The sequence below is a fragment of the Neodiprion pinetum genome, chromosome 4 (genome assembly GCF_021155775.2).
Source record: "Neodiprion pinetum isolate iyNeoPine1 chromosome 4, iyNeoPine1.2, whole genome shotgun sequence".
NCBI lineage: Eukaryota > Metazoa > Arthropoda > Insecta > Hymenoptera > Diprionidae > Neodiprion > Neodiprion pinetum.
This window is the reverse complement of record NC_060235.2, coordinates 17,831,597-17,854,476: the sequence shown is the minus strand read 5'-3', so window position 1 is coordinate 17,854,476 and position 22,880 is coordinate 17,831,597. Positions and strand designations below refer to the sequence as shown.

Below are 22,880 nucleotides of genomic sequence, written 5' to 3'. Positions count from 1 at the left end.
GTTTACGGGCATGCCACATACAATATTTTTTACGGTATGGGCATTGAAAAGCAAAACGAAGAGTGAGGTTATGTCGCGATCTGTTTGACGAAGCTACTTTATTCGACAGTTTGGGATGCGCACTTCGAACTGCGCGTCAAAACTGCGGAATAAAGACTTTATTCCGCAACTTTGTTCGCTGCCGTATAAAGCGTAACTTTACGGAACGAAAACTGCCACAAAAAGTGGACTTCTCAATGCCCGTGCTGTGAAAAGAAATTTTTTTGGGGATAGATCTACGCGGAACGTAAGTCTGAAGAGACGGACATACCTGTACAGGTATTATATCCGTTTTGTGTGAGTATAATAGATGAAAGGGAAGGGATTAAGGAAATCTTCTGGGTTGGTGGGGAGAAGAGAAGGAGATAGAAGGAAAGATGTAAAAAAAAGGTGGGGTTTTTTTTTTCGTCCTTGTCACTCCTCCCCCTCCCCGACTCAACCTCAAGCTCCCTCCTCCTCCTTTGGTACCATATTCCGCCAGACGTTGCCACCGCAGTTGTATTCTCCTTACTAACCGCGGTTGTCGCGCACGCGCTGCACGACACGGGATACAACATCGATATTTTATAAATATTGTACTTTGTGTATTATTTTTATTGTTGTTTATTTTTTTTTTTTTTTTTTCGTTTTTTTTTTCTATGGTAAAAAAAGTGAAGGAAAAAAAAACAGGAGTAATAAAACAAAACGCGTATCGAGTGTAATATTACATTACTTCGTACGTATGTAATAAATACATGTCGTGACAATAATGTACACATCATATCTATAACTAGGAACCTTGAATATCGTTGTTTATATCGATGTAATATATAATAATTTGACTGAAAATAAATGAAGTCAAACGATTGTCGGTAAAAATATTTGAAGAATAAATGAACCAAAGCCCGTGAATGTTTAAATTATTTATCTATAAATAATTATTTCGATGCCTTTTTCTTCATACGTTCAAAATCTCGTCTCACCGGTCGTAAATTAAATCGCGTACCTAGTCGTCGTCAGCGCGGATTAAACGTCAATAATATTTGTTTTATGTATTGATATATTGTTTATTATACGCGTTAATATATATGTATATATATATATAACTACGAAAGATCCGGTTTTCTCTTTTCCCTGTTGTTCATTTTCTTCTGATACATGTACCGCGTGTAATAATATTATAATATCTTTGAAATAGTGTGCATTGAATTATAATAAATATATATTTACACAAGGTGTGAATCATGAACGCAAATATAAATTATCGAGTTGCCATTTGGATATGCGTCATCGTGAATTTTGCTTCTGGAAATGGTAAGCGCAATATATTACTATGTTACATAATATGTATACTTCTCGGCATATTTCTTTGAAAAATTTTTTTCTTTTCAATTATTGCTTTCGTTGAGGCGTATAATTTTCACACGGTCTCCAATAGGTACACATACGTGTATACATGCATACACGTTATATTTTTTTACATTATTTTACACGTTCGTCAATTTAAAGTACCTACTATGTGTCTATGAATTTTTAGTTTCTCCAATTTTTATTATTATCATTGTTATTGTTACGATGATTTTAATTTTCGAACACACTCGAGCCGAATCATGACGCAATCACGAGGAATTATATAAGTATTGTAGATATATCGCATACATTATTATATACCAATAAAAATCGTTGAACGTAAAAAAGGAAAAAGACAAAAAAAAAAGTATCTGCTTATAATTATGTACCGTATAACGCATAGGTGTGTATAGGTATGTGAATACATTATATAGTGCAGCTAATCATGGGAAAGTAACGAAACGCTATCGCCAATTGATTAATTATTATTAATTTATTTATAAAACGACACATCGAATCGCATCCGCGAGTCGTTATATACGTGCAGTTAATTAGCGCCTAAATTAACGACAAAAACGACATCAGTAGCGGTCTTGAGAAACAGATTCACGATCAGATTCACACGTGCTCCTTTGGCCTTTTTTTCCACGAGTAACTTCTTCAACTTCCTCGTCCCAGTTCAACTTTACACCACAGTATACTTAATAACCGATACGCATGTATCTACATACATACTATACATCATACGTGTATATAATTATTATACGTGCATTGTACATAAAATGCTACATGCATGTAATAAAACAATGCAAAGTCGTGGAGCTGACAATATCGTGAGAAACAGGGTGAGAAGAAACTGTATAAAACTAATGGGGAAAAAAAATTGAACGTACAAAATGATACGGTTAAAAATAAATTACATAAGAAAAATGAAGAAAAAAAAAAACAAACACTCTTCAAGCATGGTGGTCTTACAACAATGCTCGCCTAATCCACTCGACTCTACGTTGGCTTAGGGTTAGCCATCAGGTTGGGTTAGGTTGGGTCAGGTCAGGTTGGGTTATAGGCGGCTTGTTACCGTGACAGAAATAATTAGTCTTCCATGCAACGCGGGCCTGTATACGTAATTAATTAACTGTCTATATAACAGGACGCGTTCTTCGTTTATTACGTTACACATTGTATGGTCGATGTGCAGCGGCAGAATAAATTCTGTATTTTCTCGCTTATGCGATTTTGTGTGTTCATTTATTCGTATGTATATACGTTATACTTATAATGAGCTTGATCGTCATTATCATGTTTCTAAAAATAGAGTAGAGACTAAGAAAATGAAATATATATGTATGCATAGAGAGAGAGAGAAAGAATTTCACAGGTCTGCAACCAAAAAACTGTACAGGTTTTTTGATCCTGTTTATTATAGATTTTCACTCACTGAAACCGGGTAATATGCTCAAAAAGTTCAGTCATGTCAGGTTTTTTCTTGAACTCGCGTCTGTAGTTTCGTTTACATTAGAGTGAAAATACCGTTTAATACAAACAGGGAAACAGGAAATGAAAAGAATAAGAAGAAAAGGTTTCATAGACGAAAAGAGAATGATCACGGAATGTTGAATGCATTTCGTAAAAAAATCGTTTGGTTAATCTTATAAGAAATATTGTTCAGTTCATTGTAATAAAATGGTGGTTTTTTTTCATTATTGTTATATGTGCTTTTTTTATGCAAACACCTTGTATTTTACAAGAATATTGTACGTGACGTAGGGAAAATGCAAATCATTCTTGGATTCACTATACATGAATAATAGACACCTTAACCATCCGGCTAACTTGTTTTTGGTCCGAAACAAAATACGAGTTGAATTCTATACGATTTACGTGACTATGACCGGCGATACAGCTGACGTGAGAAAATGGGATCCATTGTCACATAATTCGTATAGAATCGAAGTCGCATTTTGTTTCGGATCGAAAACAAGTTAGCCGGATGATTATTAAAGCATTTATGCATTTCACTCTGCATGAATTTCTTTCTTTCGTACGACTTATAATATACGATACCCACTTCATTTCACGTATCGAATCACTACACGCCTAGTAAATGATCAATTTTCAACTTTACGAATGTGTCAAGGATGCGCCTCCTCACGATGATGAAGAAGAAGAAACTCTAGCTTATCGATAAACAAGAAGAAGAAGAAGAAGAAGAAGACGAAGACGAAGGAATAAAAAAGAGAAAAAATACGAGCCCCTCGCGCCGCGCGCAACTTTGGCCGATGACTCGTACTGGAGAAAACCTGATCTGCTGGTGTTTCAACACACGTATAGACGCATATATGTATAACCGTTCAAGGATTCTTCCTTGAAATCCATAGGCGGCGAAATATCTCTTAAAATAGCCATCATCGGCGTTCACATGATACGTCTGCACACTTCTGACAGCACATTGGACTCTCTGGACGACTTGACACTTGACCAAAATTCTTGACCAGGATGTACCAGAATTGAATTAACAACGTGTAGATGAGGTTAAAAGAGATTAGTGAAAAAATATTTCAATCTTTATACAGCTGTAACTTGTCCGTTGACAGCAGTACCGATTTGGTCGAGAACGAACGAGATGAAGAGATCTTACAATCACCGTCGTCATAATTATCGTCAGAAGATTCCACGATTATGATGAAATTTTGAGAATTAGCCGGTAAAAAGGCATACGGAATACATTATAGCTGAACCAACGTACCAGAACAATCTCTTGAAACTTAAAAATCAACCGCGCATGCGCCAAATAAAATCTCATTGGTCGGCGAAATCTTCCCGCAGCGATATTCTTGTCTGCGACACAGGCGGGCCAACCTACGCAAAATGTGTACGTTTGAAGTTTCAAAGAGCATGAGCATTAAATTCCGACCGTCCTTTGATGAATGAACTTTCCGACCTAATAACAAATGCTTCCCAAACCTGTCCGAGTCGCTACCTCAATTATTTGATATTCTAACCTCGAAAATTCGTATCAACTACATCACCGGCAGAAACAATTTGGCAACTGAAACTCGGGATGGCCAGCCTGCGCGAACAGCCGATAAAACTTGCGCATGCGCGGTTGATTTTCAAATTTCAAGAGATTGTTCCGGTACGTACTTTTATAACGTACAGGAAGATCATCATGAAACGGAAAGAAGAACGATTATACGAGTTGTGATTAGATGACCATCCCAGGCAATTCTGTTAGACGGACCCATTGCATTATGCACATTACCGCACGGTGTGCATCATACATGTATGATGAATACCCACATGTCTGATAAAGCCACACCGACATGCGTGTATAATGTATATAATATGCAGTATGAGGAGGAGGAGGAGGATGAAGATAACACGTGTGGTGGATATGTAATATACACGTGAAAGGGAAATCACGGGGCGCCATTATAGCTCCAGGTATTATAATAACCACTGGCTGTCTGTCTGGCTGGCTAGCTGGGCTTGATAACAATAACAATAATAATAATGCAAACGAGAAAAGTCAGAGCGAAATTGAATTGAGCAGTGCACGTAACTGCATACATGTAGCTGCGAATATTGGACGATGATATAAGAAGCAATGGGAATCTCGAAATTGAAGTAAAACACTGCTAAAGCGTCAACTCGGTAGATCTCTGGTTTTACGATACTTTTAAACGTAGCAAACGCGACGATCGATGAAGAAGATTAATCAATAAATTGATCGCAGAGTTTGACATTTTTTTATACTAAAACTCTGCGGGAGCGGAACAAAGTGTGTCCGAATAGAGAGACTCCGTGTACGTGACAATTACCTTGCATACGTAATACGTACACCCATCTACCCAAATGATGCGTCACATCAGAGGTTAAAACTATGTACGTTTATCTACATACGTACATACCTATATGTAAATTATAATATGTGTCCACGGATGGGTATTATTTATATAAGCCCCAAAAGTACCGTTACTGATCTTTATGCTTCTCCTCGTCTTCTTCTTCATCTACTACACGTGTATATATATATATATTTATATGTTATCATCATTATCATTATATATATGTATATATATTGGCAACAGTATACTGTATATACCTCAGTACATCACGGTATACATTATTTAACAGTTAATCTCTGCAAATATATGCAGCAACGTTCACCACTTCGCGAGCAGACACAAAAAAACACACACACACACATACGCACACACGTCATACGTATATTATATACATATCCAGCTATGCTACTACGTATTTTTGCACAGCTCGAAAAATCATGTGTCGTAACAATGATGGTTGTTTGTAAAATTTCGTATACAGTATATTTTATAACAGATTCGATATAACAATTATTATCGATGCTGGGCTAATATATATGTTGCATTGCATAGATCGGTTGTATGTTGATCGGGGTGGTCCTGAATTTATTTTTTGCTAAGAAAAAAAGGTGCTTTTAAAGTGGAATAACATATGTAACGTATTATTACTTGTAATAATTACAAAATAAATTTGCTTCGGTTGAAAATTAATTGAATAACATGATTTTATAGCGGTTGAAATACCTTATAAAACAAAAAACAAAAAACGCACAACATTTTGTGTTAATTTTAGTATTTTCGGTATTAATCTCGAAAAAAGCGAATTTTTACATAATTTCATCTTTAACCTTGAATAACATTTGAAAGATTTGAGTTATAAAAAAATTATAAAACATCTTTTTTGTAGATCATTGAATCCCCTAGAAATACTTATATGTAGCGGACATTTATATACATAAATTGTCTCGTTCCCGATCTACAATATTCAGAAACAACTGAACTCATTTTCGCGTGTTATTTGATTGGAAAATGAAAGATTGCGTTCAGGAACCACTAAATATGAACATTAAAGAGCTCATATTCTAACAGGCCTTATTTCCTCTTCCTACAACTACGAAACGAGTGACTTTGAAAAAACCAAACAAACAGTTCATTTTTCTTCACCACCCTAATGTATAATGACTTATTGTACTGATTGTGAAACGAAATGGATGGACAATATTATAATATAAGGTAACGAAGGTTCGTTCGACGGCCACACCGCACGCATGCCACGCATGGAAAACCCAACGACTGCGTACAATGTATACATAGTATATGCGTATGTATGTGTGGAAAGTATATATATATATATATATAGATATATTATATATATTTATATATATATAATATAATATATCTATATACAAGTACATGTATGAACGTGTTTCGTAAAAGAACCGTTGGTTCGTGTTGTGTACTGTACATATAGGTATAATATATTACACATCTTCGTTCCTGCCTAGGTATGTAATGCATACATAATTATACTTACGTATATGTTATGTATATACCTTTTATAGGTATGTACGTCGCGACGCCCATGTCAGGAGACTCGGTGTTCATTTTTTTCTCATTCTTTCTCTCTTTCTTTCATTCTTCTCTCTCTTTTTTTTTTCTCTTTCGGTCGAACGTGGGACTTGGCGACGTCCGGCGGGTATTTTACCGTACATAAACACAGGTGTGTGTGTGTATATATATATATATATATATATACACACACACACACACACACACATGTACTCCAAGTTGCATGGTATTTTGATATTTTAAGAGAAGAATCACAATCCCCCCCACAGCACGAGCGTTTTAGGTATGTACATGCAATGGATGAGAGAATATTATGAGTAGAAGTAAATGAAATTCAAATACTCGCTACGTAGTGGATAACGTAGACGGATATATGCAGCAGGTGTAATAAACTAGACGAGGAGAGTGGTTGGTTGGTTGGTTGCCGAAGGATCCAGAAATCAGATAACGAGACTAACCCTGCGTAAAATGTATTCTTCACCAGCAAAGATTAAACGTTCCGTACATCCTTATGTGCACATATGTATGTTACACGTACAATATGTATACTGTACATTATATACACGTCGCACATACCGCAATGTGCATCGTTGTACAGTTTTGCATGGTCAAAAGTTCTTTTACACGGCTATGAAGCTTTTTGTACCATAAGTAAAAACAACGATCACCTATGCGGAAGACGGAATTCCATTGCGTATTTATTTCAGCAACGATCGAAGGATTGAAAAAGACAAAGAGTACGTTCGATGTTTGCCAAATTCCGTATATCGTGTCGAGCTGGTTCGTTACCAATTTATGTACATGCAGAGATGTACATATTTACGTACGTGCACGTATAGCACAGGTTTAACAGCCGGAGGCTGCATCTCGTTTCTGCAGTTGGCGAAGGATAATCAATGGCCCGGAAGTCGGGTTCGAGCATCAGCACATCAGCATCAACCGCGTGCATCGAGAAGAGAGTTGCGGAGTTTACGCGTTATAACCTACAGCAGTGCGGCGGGCAACATGGACAGTGTGTTGGTACGGTCATCGGTAAATGGCAAAAAGAGAGGAGAAGAAAAAAAAAAAAAAGAATCGCTTCGATGAAGAAGAAGGAGAAGAAGGAGTACCTGGTACCATAAAAGCGTTTGCCTGCTGCATAGACCGCACGAGTTGATCTCTGCAGACTTTAAATACCAATAACCTGCATCATCCGTCCCGAATGATGTTATAAAATTGGAGGATAAGAAGAAGATTGCCTGTATAATGAGAAAAAAGGAACGGGACCATGAACCGTATTTATTCTTTACACCTTTATTTCATACACAATTTGGGGCAAGAATGGATCATCGATCACTGTTCGGCTTGCAGCCACACTGTACAAACCCCACGCTTTGCGACACGTTATTCGTGACGGATGAAATTTGTAAGCCACTTTTGCTAAACACCTATAAGGAATACGATGGTCATAACACGACCCTCTGCTTCACTGACAGTCGAGTGGGCAGACTCGAAATCACGCGATTTGGATTTAGCTGCGGGCCTTTGGGCATATGGGTACAACAACGACAATGTGCGCGTGGGTTTATGGACGTGACACTAGGCAGCGTGAATTCAGAGAGTGTGCAGGTATCTATGTAACAGACTGGTGAGGGAAGGAGGCATACGTGAAGTTAACGTGTGGTTAGGGAGCAACTTTCACCGCGACAGCAATGGAAACTTCAAAAGACGGTTTTGCTGGCCGAAGCTGACGCTAGACTCGCCTTCTTGGTTGGCTGGTCAAGTGGATTAGTAAACCGTGGATAGCGTACAACGGTTGGAAAAATGTAGCTCGATAAGAAGAGGAATAAAACAGTGAGGTTGGTTTTTGGATTATATACCCGAAGACCCTTGATGTATGAAGCATGATTTAAAAGCAGGAAAAAACGATAACGATTGACGATACTTTGGGTTATACTTAGAGCGACCATGGCTTGTAGAACTTTCCAAATAATAACCGACCTAAGTCTGAAAAAGGACACGTAAGCATGATCGCCACGAGCTCAGAATCCGCATTTCTGCCCACGCCTAAAACCTCGGATTCGAGTCATCCAATTCTGGTACTTCTTTTCGATACAACAACCTCTTGTGCTACAGCGATTGCGAAAAGTTTGAGAACGCAATTTCACACCGTTCATACTTATATTCGAACAGAAGTGCGTTGGTTCATCAGAAGTAGAAAGAGCATGGGAGGAGAAAAGATTGTGCACCTATAACCCGCCTGCATGCGCCTATCTGTACGTACACAGGTAGGCATGTATGTACATAAACCGAGTAAACCGACGAGTCGTAAATATGCATGTATAAGTCATCGGACACGAGGAGTTATGGGATGTGTAACGTACATATAAAGGAATGCTGCGGCAGCTTAACATCATCCTGATGCGCAGTCCGCGGCTTCTTCTTCCTCTCGAGTTGAACGCCGGCACACAGTGTTGCATAAGTGCATTACGTTTATTATATACCTATGAATCTACGAGTATACATGTGTACAGGGGACTTTGCGCACTATCCGTGTAAGACTTTCATTGGCGGGTTCGCCCATTTCCTGCAAATATGCAGTCCCCTTTTCCTTCTCCTCTTCTCGTAACCACTGTGCCGCAGGGTGACTTTTGAACTCTGGGGTTGGATCTTTCTCTTCGATTCGTCGATCTTAGTGTGGATCGGTCGTCAAGGTGAACGACCTTGGTCCGATACCCCAAGCGTACAAATTATGACCATATAGTAAAACTTTGACGACGTGAGTTCGAACCGGAAAGTTAACCGCCCCGAATACTCATCACAGTGGATCAGTTTCTCAGATCTTCTATTCTTCTTCGACTTTTTACAGTACAGAGCAAAGTGCGATGCTTCAAGGATAGGATGGAGGTCGACGTAACGCGGAGCAGCCCACAGGCGACGATTTATCTCGAGAATCTGAAGAATTATCCAGGTAAAAAAACACCCCGACTATACTCGCGACGAAAGTCTCTGATCCTGATTATACTGACACTATTTTCTCACGTCCAATCGCAGATGAAGCTTGCAAGCCGAAGTTGAGCGAGGGGGTTGCCACTTTCAAACTATCACTCGTCCGCGAGGAGATGATGCGCTGCGGTCTGACGCGGGTTTTAAATAAAATGACGGTAATGTAGCGAAAATTGTTGCAACGAGTCGAAGACACGATCGAGGATACCATCCTCGACGACAGTCTGCGAACCAACGATTTCGGGTAAATCACTCAGGTCTCTGTTGTTCTGATCGCAGGGGAAGAAGGTCTACTATCACAGAATAATCGTCGAGGAACCGACCGATTCCAGTAAGCACACGTTCACCGTCAAGTGTGGAATCACCGAAGTGACAGTGCCTCATAAATCAGTGACATCCGGGACGAGCTTGGCGCCGAATCGAACGATTTTACAACGAAGAAGTTTACCCGACGATTTCGAAGAGTCCGAGTGAGTTTCTCCGCCCGGCGAAGCGAAGATAAATAATAACCCAAGGATTATCTCGATCTTTGTAATTGCATTCTATTTTCTTCCTCGTCCATTATCAAGGGTTATCGGGACGATCGAAGACGTCCTGGGAAAGGCACCGACGCCAACTCTCAGCGTCGGCGTTCGTCAGGGCGGCAATCTGGTCACCGGGGAACTTCACGTGAGTCCGGGAACTCCCTTGCAGATGGAGATCTATCTGGATACGATCTCTGCCCCGACGTACGGTATCCTGACAACTTACATGCAAGTCTCGGACATGAGGACTCAGGAGGAAACCATCATCTTCAACGGGTAATGAGAATGTCGATGATTCTCAAGTTTGCGAACAGCGTTGATCGATGCATTTTCAAAAATTCTAACCTTACCCTGGGAGTTTTTAAGAATTGCGTAGTCTCTTGGATTACATTTTGCAAACTCGAATCATTCAAAGACAGTCGAAAGCTGCGAGTCAACGTTGCTATTCTCAAATCTAAATCACAATTAAAATCCTCCGAGCATGGCTTGTAACGATATATGTACACAACGATTCTTTTTCTAATTTTGGTGTATACGCATGATTGTAACACAGGTGTTCGGTGGATCCTTACCTGTTCGATAACTTTGAAACGGTCGACGGTGACTTTTTGACAGCGAAATTTCGGGCTTTCAAATTTCCGGAAAGTACATACGTGCAATTTCGAGGGACGGTAAACGTTTGCGTGGACAAATGCGAGGGGGTGAGTAGTAACTCTCATATTGGTATGAATTGAAGTCGACGAGGCACACGATCACTACCTAAACTTACATTATTCTGGATCTTGATCCATTCGACAAACATTATTCGACTTTTTATTGTGCCTGTATCGTTGAAGATCGAATGCAGCAACGGGCGGATCGGATATGGTAGAAAACGGCGCTCGGTATCACCTCCTAACGGTGACAAGAATAATCTATTCGAGGTGACGATGTCGACCTTCATAAAAGTCGATTTTGAAGAAGGCGCCGAGGTTGAAAAAGGTACGATATTATTCATTATTTTGTCGCGAAATAGTTTTGTCTTTTTTCTTCAAAATAAAACAAAACAAAAAGAAAACACAATTATTTTACTAATAGTAAAAAGAACGTGAAAATTTATCAACGGTTCGTGTAGCGTTATAACAAAACAATGAGTTTAGATTCTAATATAATATGTACGTCTCGTTTATACAGGTGAAACGACTCGTACTTTCAATATGTGTGTATCGGACACTTCGAAATAAAGAAAATCAGTCAGGTCTCAGATATTTTTTTAGTTTTACGAACAGTTAGTTATTGGGGAGCGAAATTTTTGTGCCAATGGGCTTGACCTTTTTACAAAATATCGATCGAAATATTTGAAATCGAGAGTTTGTACAAGATTTAGCTTAAAATGCGATAATATTCGTTTCAAAATAACGACATTAATTCTGATCTCATACGCTATTACACTCAAAACTTTTCGAGAAATCAATTGAAAAGTTGTATAAAAATGTATTTCTAAAATTTTGCCCAGTTATTATCATCTTCATCTGCCAGATGATATTGAAAAATCAAAAACCGATATTTATACGTAACGCAATTTTGAAATCCAACATATGAAACTGAGACTCGACTGATTTTCTCCTTTTGGAATGTCCCGTATATGAATGTACAATTAAGACGAAGTAAAGAACAATGATACAAGCAATAAGAAAACTAATCATAGAAAAATAATGAAAGGAAGCAACAACATGTAGGTATAAATACATATTAATAACATCAGGCGTACGCTTGTACGATACCGATCACGTATATCTGCCTTTGAGGTCCGTAGCACATATGCTTGATATACACGTATATTATATTATACACTACCAGATTCTATCTATTTGGCAGTGGATCTTCGTTTTTTTCTTCGCGGATTGTCTAACTGGCATCAAATGTAATAAAACGAACCTCCCAAAGACGCGCAAAAAATGAATAAAAAAAAAAAAAAACACCCCGAGGGTATAATGTCAGAGCACCAAACAAGTTATAGTGAGTATATCGGCTGAGCGGCAATAATGACTAATGAGGTACTAAATTTCGAACGGCGAATAGGTATACACATGTATACGGTACAGATCGACATATATACATCATGTCTATCGTAATGCGGTCTATCATTATTATAATTATAGTCACCGCCGAGAATTCATTACACCGATCGTTCCAAAACTTGATTCATTTATACACATATATATATAATATATATATATAACACGAGTACCGTTAATAATCCCGAACTACATGACCTTTTTTTAATGATCTTATCAACGCGAGACAAGAATATTTTTACGTATTATATATTTTAGCCATGGATATTCCTCGTATAACGTATGAGAAATAAAATACGATATTGCTTTGAAATAGATTTGAAGAGAAATCGAAGGGAATAAAAAAAAACGGTCGCACGTACCGTACTGAAAAATTGTTTTCTTATTAATCGTGCCGTAATTTTTGTTTCTCTTACAGCATTGCTGGCGTTTGTTTTGAAAGGTAACAACGTTACCGCATCCGAAGAAACAGCGGAAAGGCCCGGATCGGCGGAATCGGCTGCAGCTGTACATCCAAAAAACGAGATTCGCGAACAGTATGAATACAAGGTTGTGGAAATGGAGACTGTGGCGACGGTGAACGCCGCTTTCTCAATTACCGCGACGGGATATTTGAAATTAGCTAGTATTTTACTCGTCGTATTCTATACATTAATCTGATCAATTCGCGGGAGTAGCTGTCATAAACGATAAATATAAGGAGAAGATCCCCGAAACCATAAAATGTTTCACGTGAAGCGTAAGAGGAAAAAATTTAAGCGGAAATTAGACGGAACAAATTGAACATTCTAATTGAAAAAGTAAAAAAGAAAATCCCGAATCATAACGATATCCTGCCGTACGCGTAGAATTTATCTGTTTACGGTATTTAATATTCTTATCTTTTTTTAATCAAGTTCTACTAATTGCAAATTTCCTGCGCGTTCAAATAATAATAACAATAATAATAATAATAATAATAATAATAACAGTAATAACAATTACCGACGCGTCGTGGAAACTTTTTTTTTTTCATTACAGCGCGCACTGCAATTTAATGCATCCTATATATTTTACGATTTTTTTATTTCCATCTTATACTCTGCGTACAGACGTTTTTTTACACTCTTTATTATTGAACATTATATTTTTTTACGAAGGAAACGAAAGAATGAAACCGCGCGCGAGTCTTTCTTGGAATCAAAATTTGATTTGTCCCACGCTTTCTCGATGCAAGATAAATTAATTTTGAAGACAAATTTTTTTTTCTTCTAAATCGGTATGCATTTATTCATATGCACTTGGACTAGATCGATTTTTACATTGAGAGATTATTACATTACGCATACGGTACGTTTTCAAAAATCGAAGAGCGGATGTTTCTAAAATTTCGGAATTAATAGCGTAGTAGAGAAAAAAGGAAAGTTAAACGATATGTAATTAACGAAAGATAGAAACAAAATATTTCATCGTCAACCGTGGGACAATTTCATGTGATACTAATATATTATTATACTTATATACAATATAAATATATATTTAATTAATTAATAATTTCATTTTACATAATAACGATACGTATAAATAATAACAATTGAATACCTACAATACCGAACCTATTAAAGCTCATTAATGAAATCCTCGTGCAGCTAAACAACTGCTACTAACAATAGGCCAGAGAGAAAGTGAAATAATAATAATAATAATGACAATTATAATAATAACAATAATATTAATAATAATAATAATAATAATGATAATAACGAGGTAGGATCGTGCATTGTTATCATTATTTTCCCAATAAGAATCGATAATATTGATGTGTTAAATTCACAAACTGTAATACGTAATTGAAAGTAATTTCTTTAAAATATCAGGATAGTAAAAGTCCGTCGTCTCTGATTGTATAAACGACGGTATGTGTATAAGTTAATAAACGCGCATTAATAATATGTAGGTAACGCAACACAATACAGAAACGAAGCGCAACGAATAAATAGCGGTATATTAACAACGATCGTTTTGAGTGTATACCTGTATTTAAAATTTATACAAATCGCGATACCGAATATTTATTATGTCGAATAAAAAAAATATTTATTCGATAATTATTGTTGTACAGGGTATGCCCAAATTTAGAAAGATAAATAATTGAAAAAACAAAATGAATGACTTATGAAATGCGCGATCATGGAGAAGTAAGAATAATAATTATTATTCTTATAAAAAAAAAAAAAAAGAAATAATTATCCGATATATTGTTGTTGTATGAAATACAACGACGACAATATAATATATATATATAATTTCTCCGTTATGTAACTGCCAATTGATTGTTTCCTAAGGGTATTATACATATACGTAATGATAAGAAAAAATTAGAATCGAATAATAATGAAAATGAAAATTAAACTGTGTAATGTAACTACTCGTATAGTTATAGATAGCTAGGTATATGGGAAATGACATGTCTGAAATGACAATATTAATAATAATAACAATAAAAACTATAAAAGGGATAAAACTGGCTTTTGCAAACGGAGAATTTTGAAGGAATAGCCAAACAGCTAGTCGTAGAACGACGAAGAGTTAAAGCTACATAATATTACGCCGTGAAACTATATGAACACGGAGCTAACCAACGTACTATATACAATAATAATATCATTTAGTACGTATCATCGATTAGTGATACGTCTATATAATTATTACATATCAGATGTAAAAAATAACAAGTTGCTTCAATAAAAATCAACAGTAAGATGTATTCGTATATACCGAGAGTTCTATAAATGACCTGCTCAACGATTCCAACTCGCCTTATTTGTTTATAGGCGTAATCAACTTTGTAAAAATATTACCAACGTAGTAGACGAAGTGACCGATGCGTAGTGAACATGAACTTATTTTACAGAAACAGACTGCGCGGTCTGTGAATCAAGCTGAAGCCTTAATTAGAAAGAGGGAGCACAGCTGAAACCGGACCTTTCTGTTGCACGATTGAAAGAGTGGGGAGCAGCCGCCAGGCGGGGAAAGCAATAAGGCAAGCGGGGAGGTGTACTTATAATAGTCTACGTGTTTCCCCCGCCAAGTCACCGATTAGAGTGAGAGATCCGACTCCAGCTGTTGCCCTCTCTTTCTAATTACGGCTTCAGCTCGGTGCACAGACCGTGGAGTCTATCTCTGCAAGTCTATGCCTCTATTTCTGTTTCTACCGGCGGCCATTTTGAAATTCAACCTTATTGTGTCCACGGACTTAATTATGTCTATTTACGCTATCTATCCATTTCCGCAGTCATAGGAACTTAATTAATTTAAAATAAAAACACATTAATGAACCCAGAGGAGAGCAGAATCGATTATCTGCGAATAGTAGAGGGTCGAACGAGAAATACCTGACGAGACACTCCAGCTCGAGACTCAGGTCCCACGGAATCCACTATCTGTGAAGAAGTGAAAAATGATGTAGCGAAAACCACTAAATTCTGATATCAGATGCTAGTTTTAATTAGAGTCCCTCTGTACGCAATAATACGAATCACATTATAGCTTGTGCACTCACGACAAAGTTACAAGGAAGAACCTTTGAATCGCCATCTGTTTGTCAGAAGTCGAAGTATATTTGGGAGCCAGCCCGTGCATTTCTGCCCAGGTTGCGGCAGCATGCGTCGTACCCAATTCTGCCGTAAAGTGCTGCCGAACACGGTCTTGCATGATCGGATGCTACAGGAAATGCTACCTAAATATTTCAGATAAAACTGGACTCAGAGAACGTTCGAGACCGATTGTAACTTAAATTTTGGTTACAAGTGAACCCACTTGGCGAAGACCGAATCGACAGGCTGGGCGACTCGCACGTTTCAACGATCACGTTATGAGAATTACTCCACGTAATTAAATACACTTCCATTTCTGATCTGCTAACTTTCCGCTATTTGGAACCGACAAACTCACAACACACACAAACACACGATTACTTCCGTACCGCACAAGATTGGGATTCGACCATTGGCATCAAATCGCCAAAATGGCGGAACGATCGCTCACCAATTGTTTTTCCCGGAAGGGTAGCTTATTTATTAACATGAGTTTAGCTGACAAGCCATCAGTATAATATAATATAATTAATGAAATCGTTTGCAGTTCGTCTTTAGATGATTGTAGTCCAGTTAGAATTGTTTGATAGTGAACTAATTTTTTTAAAGAAAATAATTAAAAACTCTACATATATCTAACCGATATGTATAACGTTCAATATTTTCAATAAATTCATGTAGAATTTTTTACTATTTTTTTTATTTTTTTTAAATTGGTTCACTCTCAAGCAATTGTAACTGCACTACAATTATCTAGAGACGAACTGTAAACGAAGTTCATTAATTATATTATATTGATGGTTTGTCGGCTAAACTCATATTAATAGCTTATCCCGCCAAAAATTGATTCAAACTTTACACGAGCGCTATCTTGACGCGATAATAATTACTAATTGATTGACTGCCGCGCGTATCGGTATTTCAGGTATTATCAACAAAATTATTCGAAATGCGGAAAATTTCAGTCAGACTTTTCAAACAGAAAAGTGCGGAAAAGCATATTAAAAAATTAGATAATTGAATAGTTTTTTCCTACCCTTGCTTTTTGAAAGACATAAAAATAAAATACACATGTTTGACTAATGTTGAGATGAATTTAAACGTATTATAAATAATGAATAAATGTAATTTATAATTGTTTTTTCTTCAATATTTAAATGAGTCACTGAATATTAATTGAACACATAACTGAGCGGATGTTCAAACTGGAAGTACCTTGCTCAGGATTGCCCAGTGATCAACCCTATTGAAAGAATTATGAAATAATTCAGCAAATAATTTATTACATGATTATTACATGAAAAATACTAGATCATATACATATAGTGTTACATCTGTGGTTTTGCGAGAGCCGATAGTTCTTGCAACCTCAGTGTGAATAGTCTAGGTCCTTGATTGAAAGAATTTAAATTGATAAGAAATAAAAGGAACTCCTCTTTTAATAGGGGAGAAAGGTTGCAGGTTATGCCCACACAAAATACCCTGTTTAAGGGGGGGCCTTTGTCAATTTCGAAGTTAACGTATAAATCTCTAAATATCAAATTCCATGTACCTCAAAAGCGACAAAGGACTTAACAGCCCCATTGTATACGCAACTTTAAACAAAGGCACTCAAGTATGTTTTCATTCGATGCAGGAATAAAGAAATGGTATAGATTTTACGAAATGGCAATATAGTGAAACGTCTCTTAACGCACACCTCCCAATAATGAATTCCTCTTTACAACGGACAGGCTAAAAATTTCCAGTAACACAATTTAAACGTTGATGTTGTTCTGAATAACGGATACTCCTCAATAACTGACAAAATTTTCAGCCCCGAAGTTGTCCGCTATTATGAAGTTTCACTGTAGTAAATTCGTAGAATTCATGCCATTTCTTTATTTTATTTCCATACATACATACAAGCATTTACTCTTGTAAATATACGTATCTCTTATTTCCTTACCCCAACTGCCGATTCTTTGGAAAAATATGTCTATGTTACATGATTCCTGTCGAAGGCTATAGATCCATACATGTTATAAACGTATAAAAAAACTTTTTACAATTAAAATAATTGACAGTAAGTACATCGTTCCGCGTCGATTTACATTCGGAAAACGCCGAAGGTGCTCTCTAAAATCGGCGTATTTAATGCTGCTGCCAAACTCAATGCCAGTACCGCGCGAGTATCAACTGGATCAATCACTCCGTCATCCCAGAGTCTAATTAGAAATAAACATGGAGTTAATTACATTGACTAAAGTTCAGTAAGCTCGAACAATTTTGGTCTCATTCTTAGAGAAACTAATTGAAAATTAACCTGGCGCTGGAATAGTAGGGATTGCCTTCAGCCTCAAACTGTTCAATTATCGGATTCTTTAACTTGTCTTCCTCCTCTTGGGTCCACTGAAAAAAAGCCAATGTAAATGTGATGTCCTTTAGAAACACAAGACCAAGAAAAATTGAAAACAAACTTGCGAACCAAATTATATACTAACTTGCTTTCCCTCTCGAGCTCGCTGATTTTTTGTAATTTGAACCAAAACTCCAGCTGCCTGTTCTCCGCCCATTACAGATATCCTAGCATTAGGCCAGGAGTACATAAACCTTGGAGCAAAAGCCCGACCGCACATACCTAAAATTACAGTTTTCTTTTTAGTTTTAGATTCTTTAGTTTTAGATTTATCCACAAACGAAAAAGAACAGCTTACCATAATTTCCAGCACCGTACGATCCTCCTATGATCAAGGTGATCTTGGGAACTTGAGCACATGCCACTGCAGTTACCATTTTCGCACCGTTTTTGGCTATGCCGCCGGATTCGGCGTCTTTTCCGACCATAAAACCTACGCAATGCGATATAACAAAAGCAAAAAAGTGAACCTTTTGAATTAAAATTGAATAAACATAGGTACTCTGAACACGTACCAGTAATATTCTGGAGAAATATCAGGGGTATCTTTCTCTGCGCGCACAGCTGCACAAAATGAGCACCTTTAAGTGCGCTTTCAGAGAACAGTATACCATTGTTAGCAACAATTCCTATTGGGCAGCCATGCAGTCTGGCAAACCCGGTGACCAAAGTTTCTCCATACTGTTCCTTGAATTCGTCAAACTCTGAGCCATCAACTATCCGCGCTATAACTTCCCTAACGTCGTAAGGTCGCTTCAAATTAGCTCCAACGATACCATAGATTTCCTCAGCTGGGTAAAGAGGTGCGGAAGTATCCTTCTCAATCGGGATAGTTGAACATTTTTGACGATTCAAATTCTTCACCATGCGTCGAGCCAAGTACAAAGCGTGAGGATCGTCAATTGCATAGTGGTCAGTAACCCCAGAAGTTCTGAAAACAATTGTCAAGCTATATTAATAACATGCAGTACGGTATTTAATTCTATGACAAGCGACAAATAGTTTTTCCATCATACAAAGACACGTTCATTTCGATGTAGATCTCATCAATGTTTTACAAGAAGAATTACGCCTATGTTACAAAACCTTTCTCAATCATACCGACAGTGCAGATCTGCTCCTCCCAGATTTTCTGCGGTAACGTCTTCCCCAGTTGAGGCTTTGACGAGTGGAGGTCCTGCCAAGAAAATAGTGCCATTTTTGCTGATTATATTCTCATCGGACATGGCAGGGATGTAGGCTCCGCCGGCAGTGCAGCTTCCCATTACAACTGCGATTTGAGCTATACCACGAGCGCTCATGTTAGCTTGGTTGTAAAAGAATCTACCAAAGTGATCCCTGTCTGGAAATACCTCCGCCTGATGCGGCAAGTTCGCCCCTCCACTGTCCACCAAGTAGATACATGGCAACTCGTTGTCTTGTGCTATTTCCTGGGCACGCAAATGCTTCTTCACAGTTATCGGATAGTATGAACCACCCTTGACCGTCGCATCATTCGCAATTATAACACAGTTTCGTCTGCAACAAGACGACAATAGAATTTTCCAAATTTTGTACATATTCAATTATTTTCATTCAGGTGTGTGAATTCTCCAAGATGGAAAGGTGTAACTTATGAGTAACAAAATTAAAAAATTCAAATCTAGTAGATTACTTGGTATTGTAAATTGAAAAATTTAAATTATTGCAAAGCTTGTGACAATCTCGAAGCAGTTTTACGCAAGCTAAGAAAGGAGTATGAGTTTACCCTTCTATTTTTCCAATTCCTGTGATAAGTCCACCCGCTGGGACTTCGTCTTTTCCATACATTTGATAACCGGCCAGCTGGGATAGTTCTAGAAATGCGGAATCCTTATCGAGGAGAGTGTCGATCCTTTCCCTCGGCAACAATTTCCCAAGCTTAACATGACGGGATCTTGCCTTTTCGCCTCCGCCTTGAACTACTTTTTCTACAGTGGCCCGCAGCTGATCAACAAGGATTTTCATCTGGCTGTAGTTTTCCTGTAATTTTGAAATTGGCGTTAAATGCCACCTAGTTGTAGACAACGTTCAAGGATTTATTTCATTATTTGAGATCCAATTTGTTAAGAATCGGTTACATATGTCAATGATAATCCTTATGAAGTTTGAAAAAGTGACAACCGGTTTTTGATAATATTAACTAAATAATAAATTAAAACTCTCTTGTACGAAGAGTTCAGAACGTTGGACTTAAATTCGAACAGTACAAATAAGATATTCAAATCAGAGGTGAGTTGCGAAAGCTTGGTAGATAACAGTCACGTTATGCATAATGCCGGGTAAACATATATAATTTACGATACCGAACAAACGCTGATGTTCAATCACTGACCTGATACACCGGGGAACTGGTGTCTTGTTCGCTGCCAATAATCGACGCCTCATTGTGATATTTTCTTGACAAAAATCTCAAGCGCGTGACGATACAGCTATTTTTACGGAACATTTGTTTTTTCTTAGCGCAATGACTTACGTTACTCGACCAAATGTCCGCCACACACTGATATTCGTCGCTCGTCGTTTCTTTTTACGCATTCTTATCATTATCAGTCAAATGACGCGGTTCACTTGTATGTTGCAATTCCCGGATGGTGGGTGACGTTCGTTTGAATTCCTCAAAATTAGTTCCGTGTTTCTCCACTGCGGATTAGAGACACGACCGCTGTTCTAGAGAGATTCGTTTCGTTGTTTTTCATCTGTTTTTTAGTTTTCTTGCTATTGTAACATCCGACCGGAACGTCCGTATGTTTTATCGACTATTATTACTGCATGTTACTTTTATCAACTAACCAAACTCGAAGTACGAGAATCTTGTAACCATAAGGAATTAAAACAACTGTCTAACTATTTGAAATATCCCTAGATGGAAATAACTATGACATTCACTAACCAAAGCTTAAAAACCATGTTACGAGATCTTCGCACTACAAAGAGCTATAATATTATTATACGTTATTACATATCACTATCATATTAACACCATAATTAACTAACACGATTATATCCAATTATCATATAGCACTCGACAATGCCATTTGTGCATTCGGAGCTGAGAGCTATACTATAAGCATCTTACGCTATACCATATAACCTGGAGTACAGAAGATTGTAAAACCATAGATAAATGTATAACCAATATAATGTAAAGATAGCACTGCTGCAATAATCCATAAAACCAGAGACTGCAAAACCTTCAAAACCGTGAATACTAATTATCCAGCATGAACTATACCTTCCTCCGTAACGCCGTATTGTAGGCAACACGCGCAACGTTTTGAAGGCAATGCAGATCTCCAATGTGGAGCCATACAGAGCTTCATCTAGAGAACACATTAGGAAACTTACCGACAAAACGATTGAAGGTAAATCAACTCGCAATAAACTCAAAGGTGCATACGTGGCAACGCCCAATGACAGGCAACCAACAAACATAAGAAAAACGTTCTAGAAGCTTCCAAGCCGATTTATATCAATATAAGAATTACTAATATAATTACAGAAGAGAATTATATACAAAAGCACACATGTAAACCTGCTCTAAAACTATGGATTATCGAATTGTTAAATACCCTAAATCTGTTAAGATAGTTATAACACAAACACCTAAGAATATTCGCAGCAGCGCGATTCTAATAATGTTAAGCAAACAGCAACTATGTTTCATAAACAATCGCTGTTGTACTCCAGGTGAATAACGATAATAATCGATTATAATACATATGTAATTTTATGTAGATACACGCTATAAAACTAACAAACGACGGGAAACCAATATGACATATGGACTTTGTAACGAGCAAGATAGTAAAAATATTAAGAAGTAAACAGGAACTAGAATTAAGCGCATCGTGAGCCCGAAAATGCACACGGCACTAACATAAAACGTGAGTCACCACTAGCGCATACGCACTGCGATTGCCATATTAGGAAATAGCTGCCGAAAGCACAAGACGGGGAAAGAAGCACAGTAGCCGAGGGGCCAAGGGGGGCTTGCGCCCCAACAACAAAGCCCACGCAGAATGGAAAATTACAGAACAACGACCCCGCACCTACACCACTGCACCAGTGCAGCGTTATACCATATGTAAAAACTTGCAATATAGTAATAGCTAATGAACTAAGATCACAGGCGTGCATGCGGCGAAGATGTCGTGCCCTAATTAGAATTCCTAGAAAAAGAGGGGGGTGCGCAAAAGGTGACAAAATCTAAAGAAGGGGATCGTTCTGCGCAACGATCGACCCCTATAAAAACGGCGACCGATCATCCGATCGTCCTCTTGGTTTCTACGACCAGATTCGTCATCTTGTTTCGGTACAGTCTCGCGGTAAAATTGTGATATTCTCCCTATATGCAACCGATGTCAACAATGTCGTTAAGCACTGCTCGATCGTTAAATATGCAGACGATCTGCAAATATTTGCTCATTGCTCTCCCGATCGAATTGACGAATGCGTCGCTCGTATTAATGAGGATATTGCTCGAATCTGTGGCTGGGCAGATCAAAACCTTTTGCGCTTGAATCCGGCCAAAACGCAAGCGATGCTCTTAGGTTCGG

At 37.7% G+C, this 22,880-nt stretch overlaps 2 protein-coding genes across 3 annotated transcripts; one reads left to right on the top strand and one right to left on the bottom strand.

Annotated features, from left to right (window-relative positions):
- Positions 1-735: 735 nt before the first annotated feature.
- Positions 736-15,082, top strand: qsm (Zona pelucida superfamily protein qsm). 2 transcript variants are annotated; one of them, XM_046622387.2, is made up of 9 exons: positions 736-754; positions 1,254-1,332; positions 9,613-9,714; positions 9,798-9,907; positions 10,029-10,219; positions 10,319-10,549; positions 10,827-10,974; positions 11,110-11,254; positions 12,749-15,082. In XM_046622387.2, exons 2-9 carry the CDS (start codon positions 1,263-1,265, stop codon positions 12,988-12,990), a joined length of 1,239 nt encoding a protein of 412 aa, XP_046478343.1. In that variant the 5' UTR covers positions 736-754; positions 1,254-1,262; the 3' UTR covers positions 12,991-15,082. The 2 variants fall into 2 exon arrangements, with proteins under 2 accessions (XP_046478343.1, XP_068991304.1); XM_069135203.1 differs by having other exon boundaries at positions 739-754; positions 1,217-1,332.
- Positions 15,083-17,168: 2,086 nt separating this feature from the next.
- On the bottom strand, positions 17,169-20,958 carry Mccc2 (methylcrotonyl-CoA carboxylase subunit 2). The gene is made up of 8 exons (XM_046621591.2): positions 20,657-20,958; positions 20,051-20,304; positions 19,405-19,821; positions 18,819-19,234; positions 18,602-18,736; positions 18,389-18,525; positions 18,211-18,296; positions 17,169-18,112 (listed from the first exon to the last, which is right to left on the bottom strand). Exons 1-8 carry the CDS (start codon positions 20,768-20,770, stop codon positions 17,995-17,997), a joined length of 1,677 nt encoding a protein of 558 aa, XP_046477547.1. The 5' UTR covers positions 20,771-20,958; the 3' UTR covers positions 17,169-17,994.
- Between the last annotated feature and the right edge of the window lie 1,922 nt (positions 20,959-22,880).

What these genes read in the sequence shown, in the direction of transcription:
- qsm (XM_046622387.2), top strand. Translation starts at nt 1,263, where the DNA reads ATGAACGCAAATATAAATTATCGAGTTGCCATTTGGATATGCGTCATC. An exon ending in GGGTTTTAAATAAAATGACG is followed by an intron (nt 9,908 to 10,028) that starts GTAATGTAGCGA and finishes TTCTGATCGCAG; the next exon opens with GGGAAGAAGGTCTACTATCA. An exon ending in AGGCGCCGAGGTTGAAAAAG is followed by an intron (nt 11,255 to 12,748) that starts GTACGATATTAT and finishes TTTCTCTTACAG; the next exon opens with CATTGCTGGCGTTTGTTTTG.
- Mccc2 (XM_046621591.2), bottom strand. Translation starts at nt 20,770, where the DNA reads ATGTTCCGTAAAAATAGCTGTATCGTCACGCGCTTGAGATTTTTGTCA. An exon ending in GGAGCAGATCTGCACTGTCG is followed by an intron (nt 19,235 to 19,404) that starts GTATGATTGAGA and finishes AATTGTTTTCAG; the next exon opens with AACTTCTGGGGTTACTGACC. An exon ending in GTACGGTGCTGGAAATTATG is followed by an intron (nt 18,526 to 18,601) that starts GTAAGCTGTTCT and finishes CTGTAATTTTAG; the next exon opens with GTATGTGCGGTCGGGCTTTT.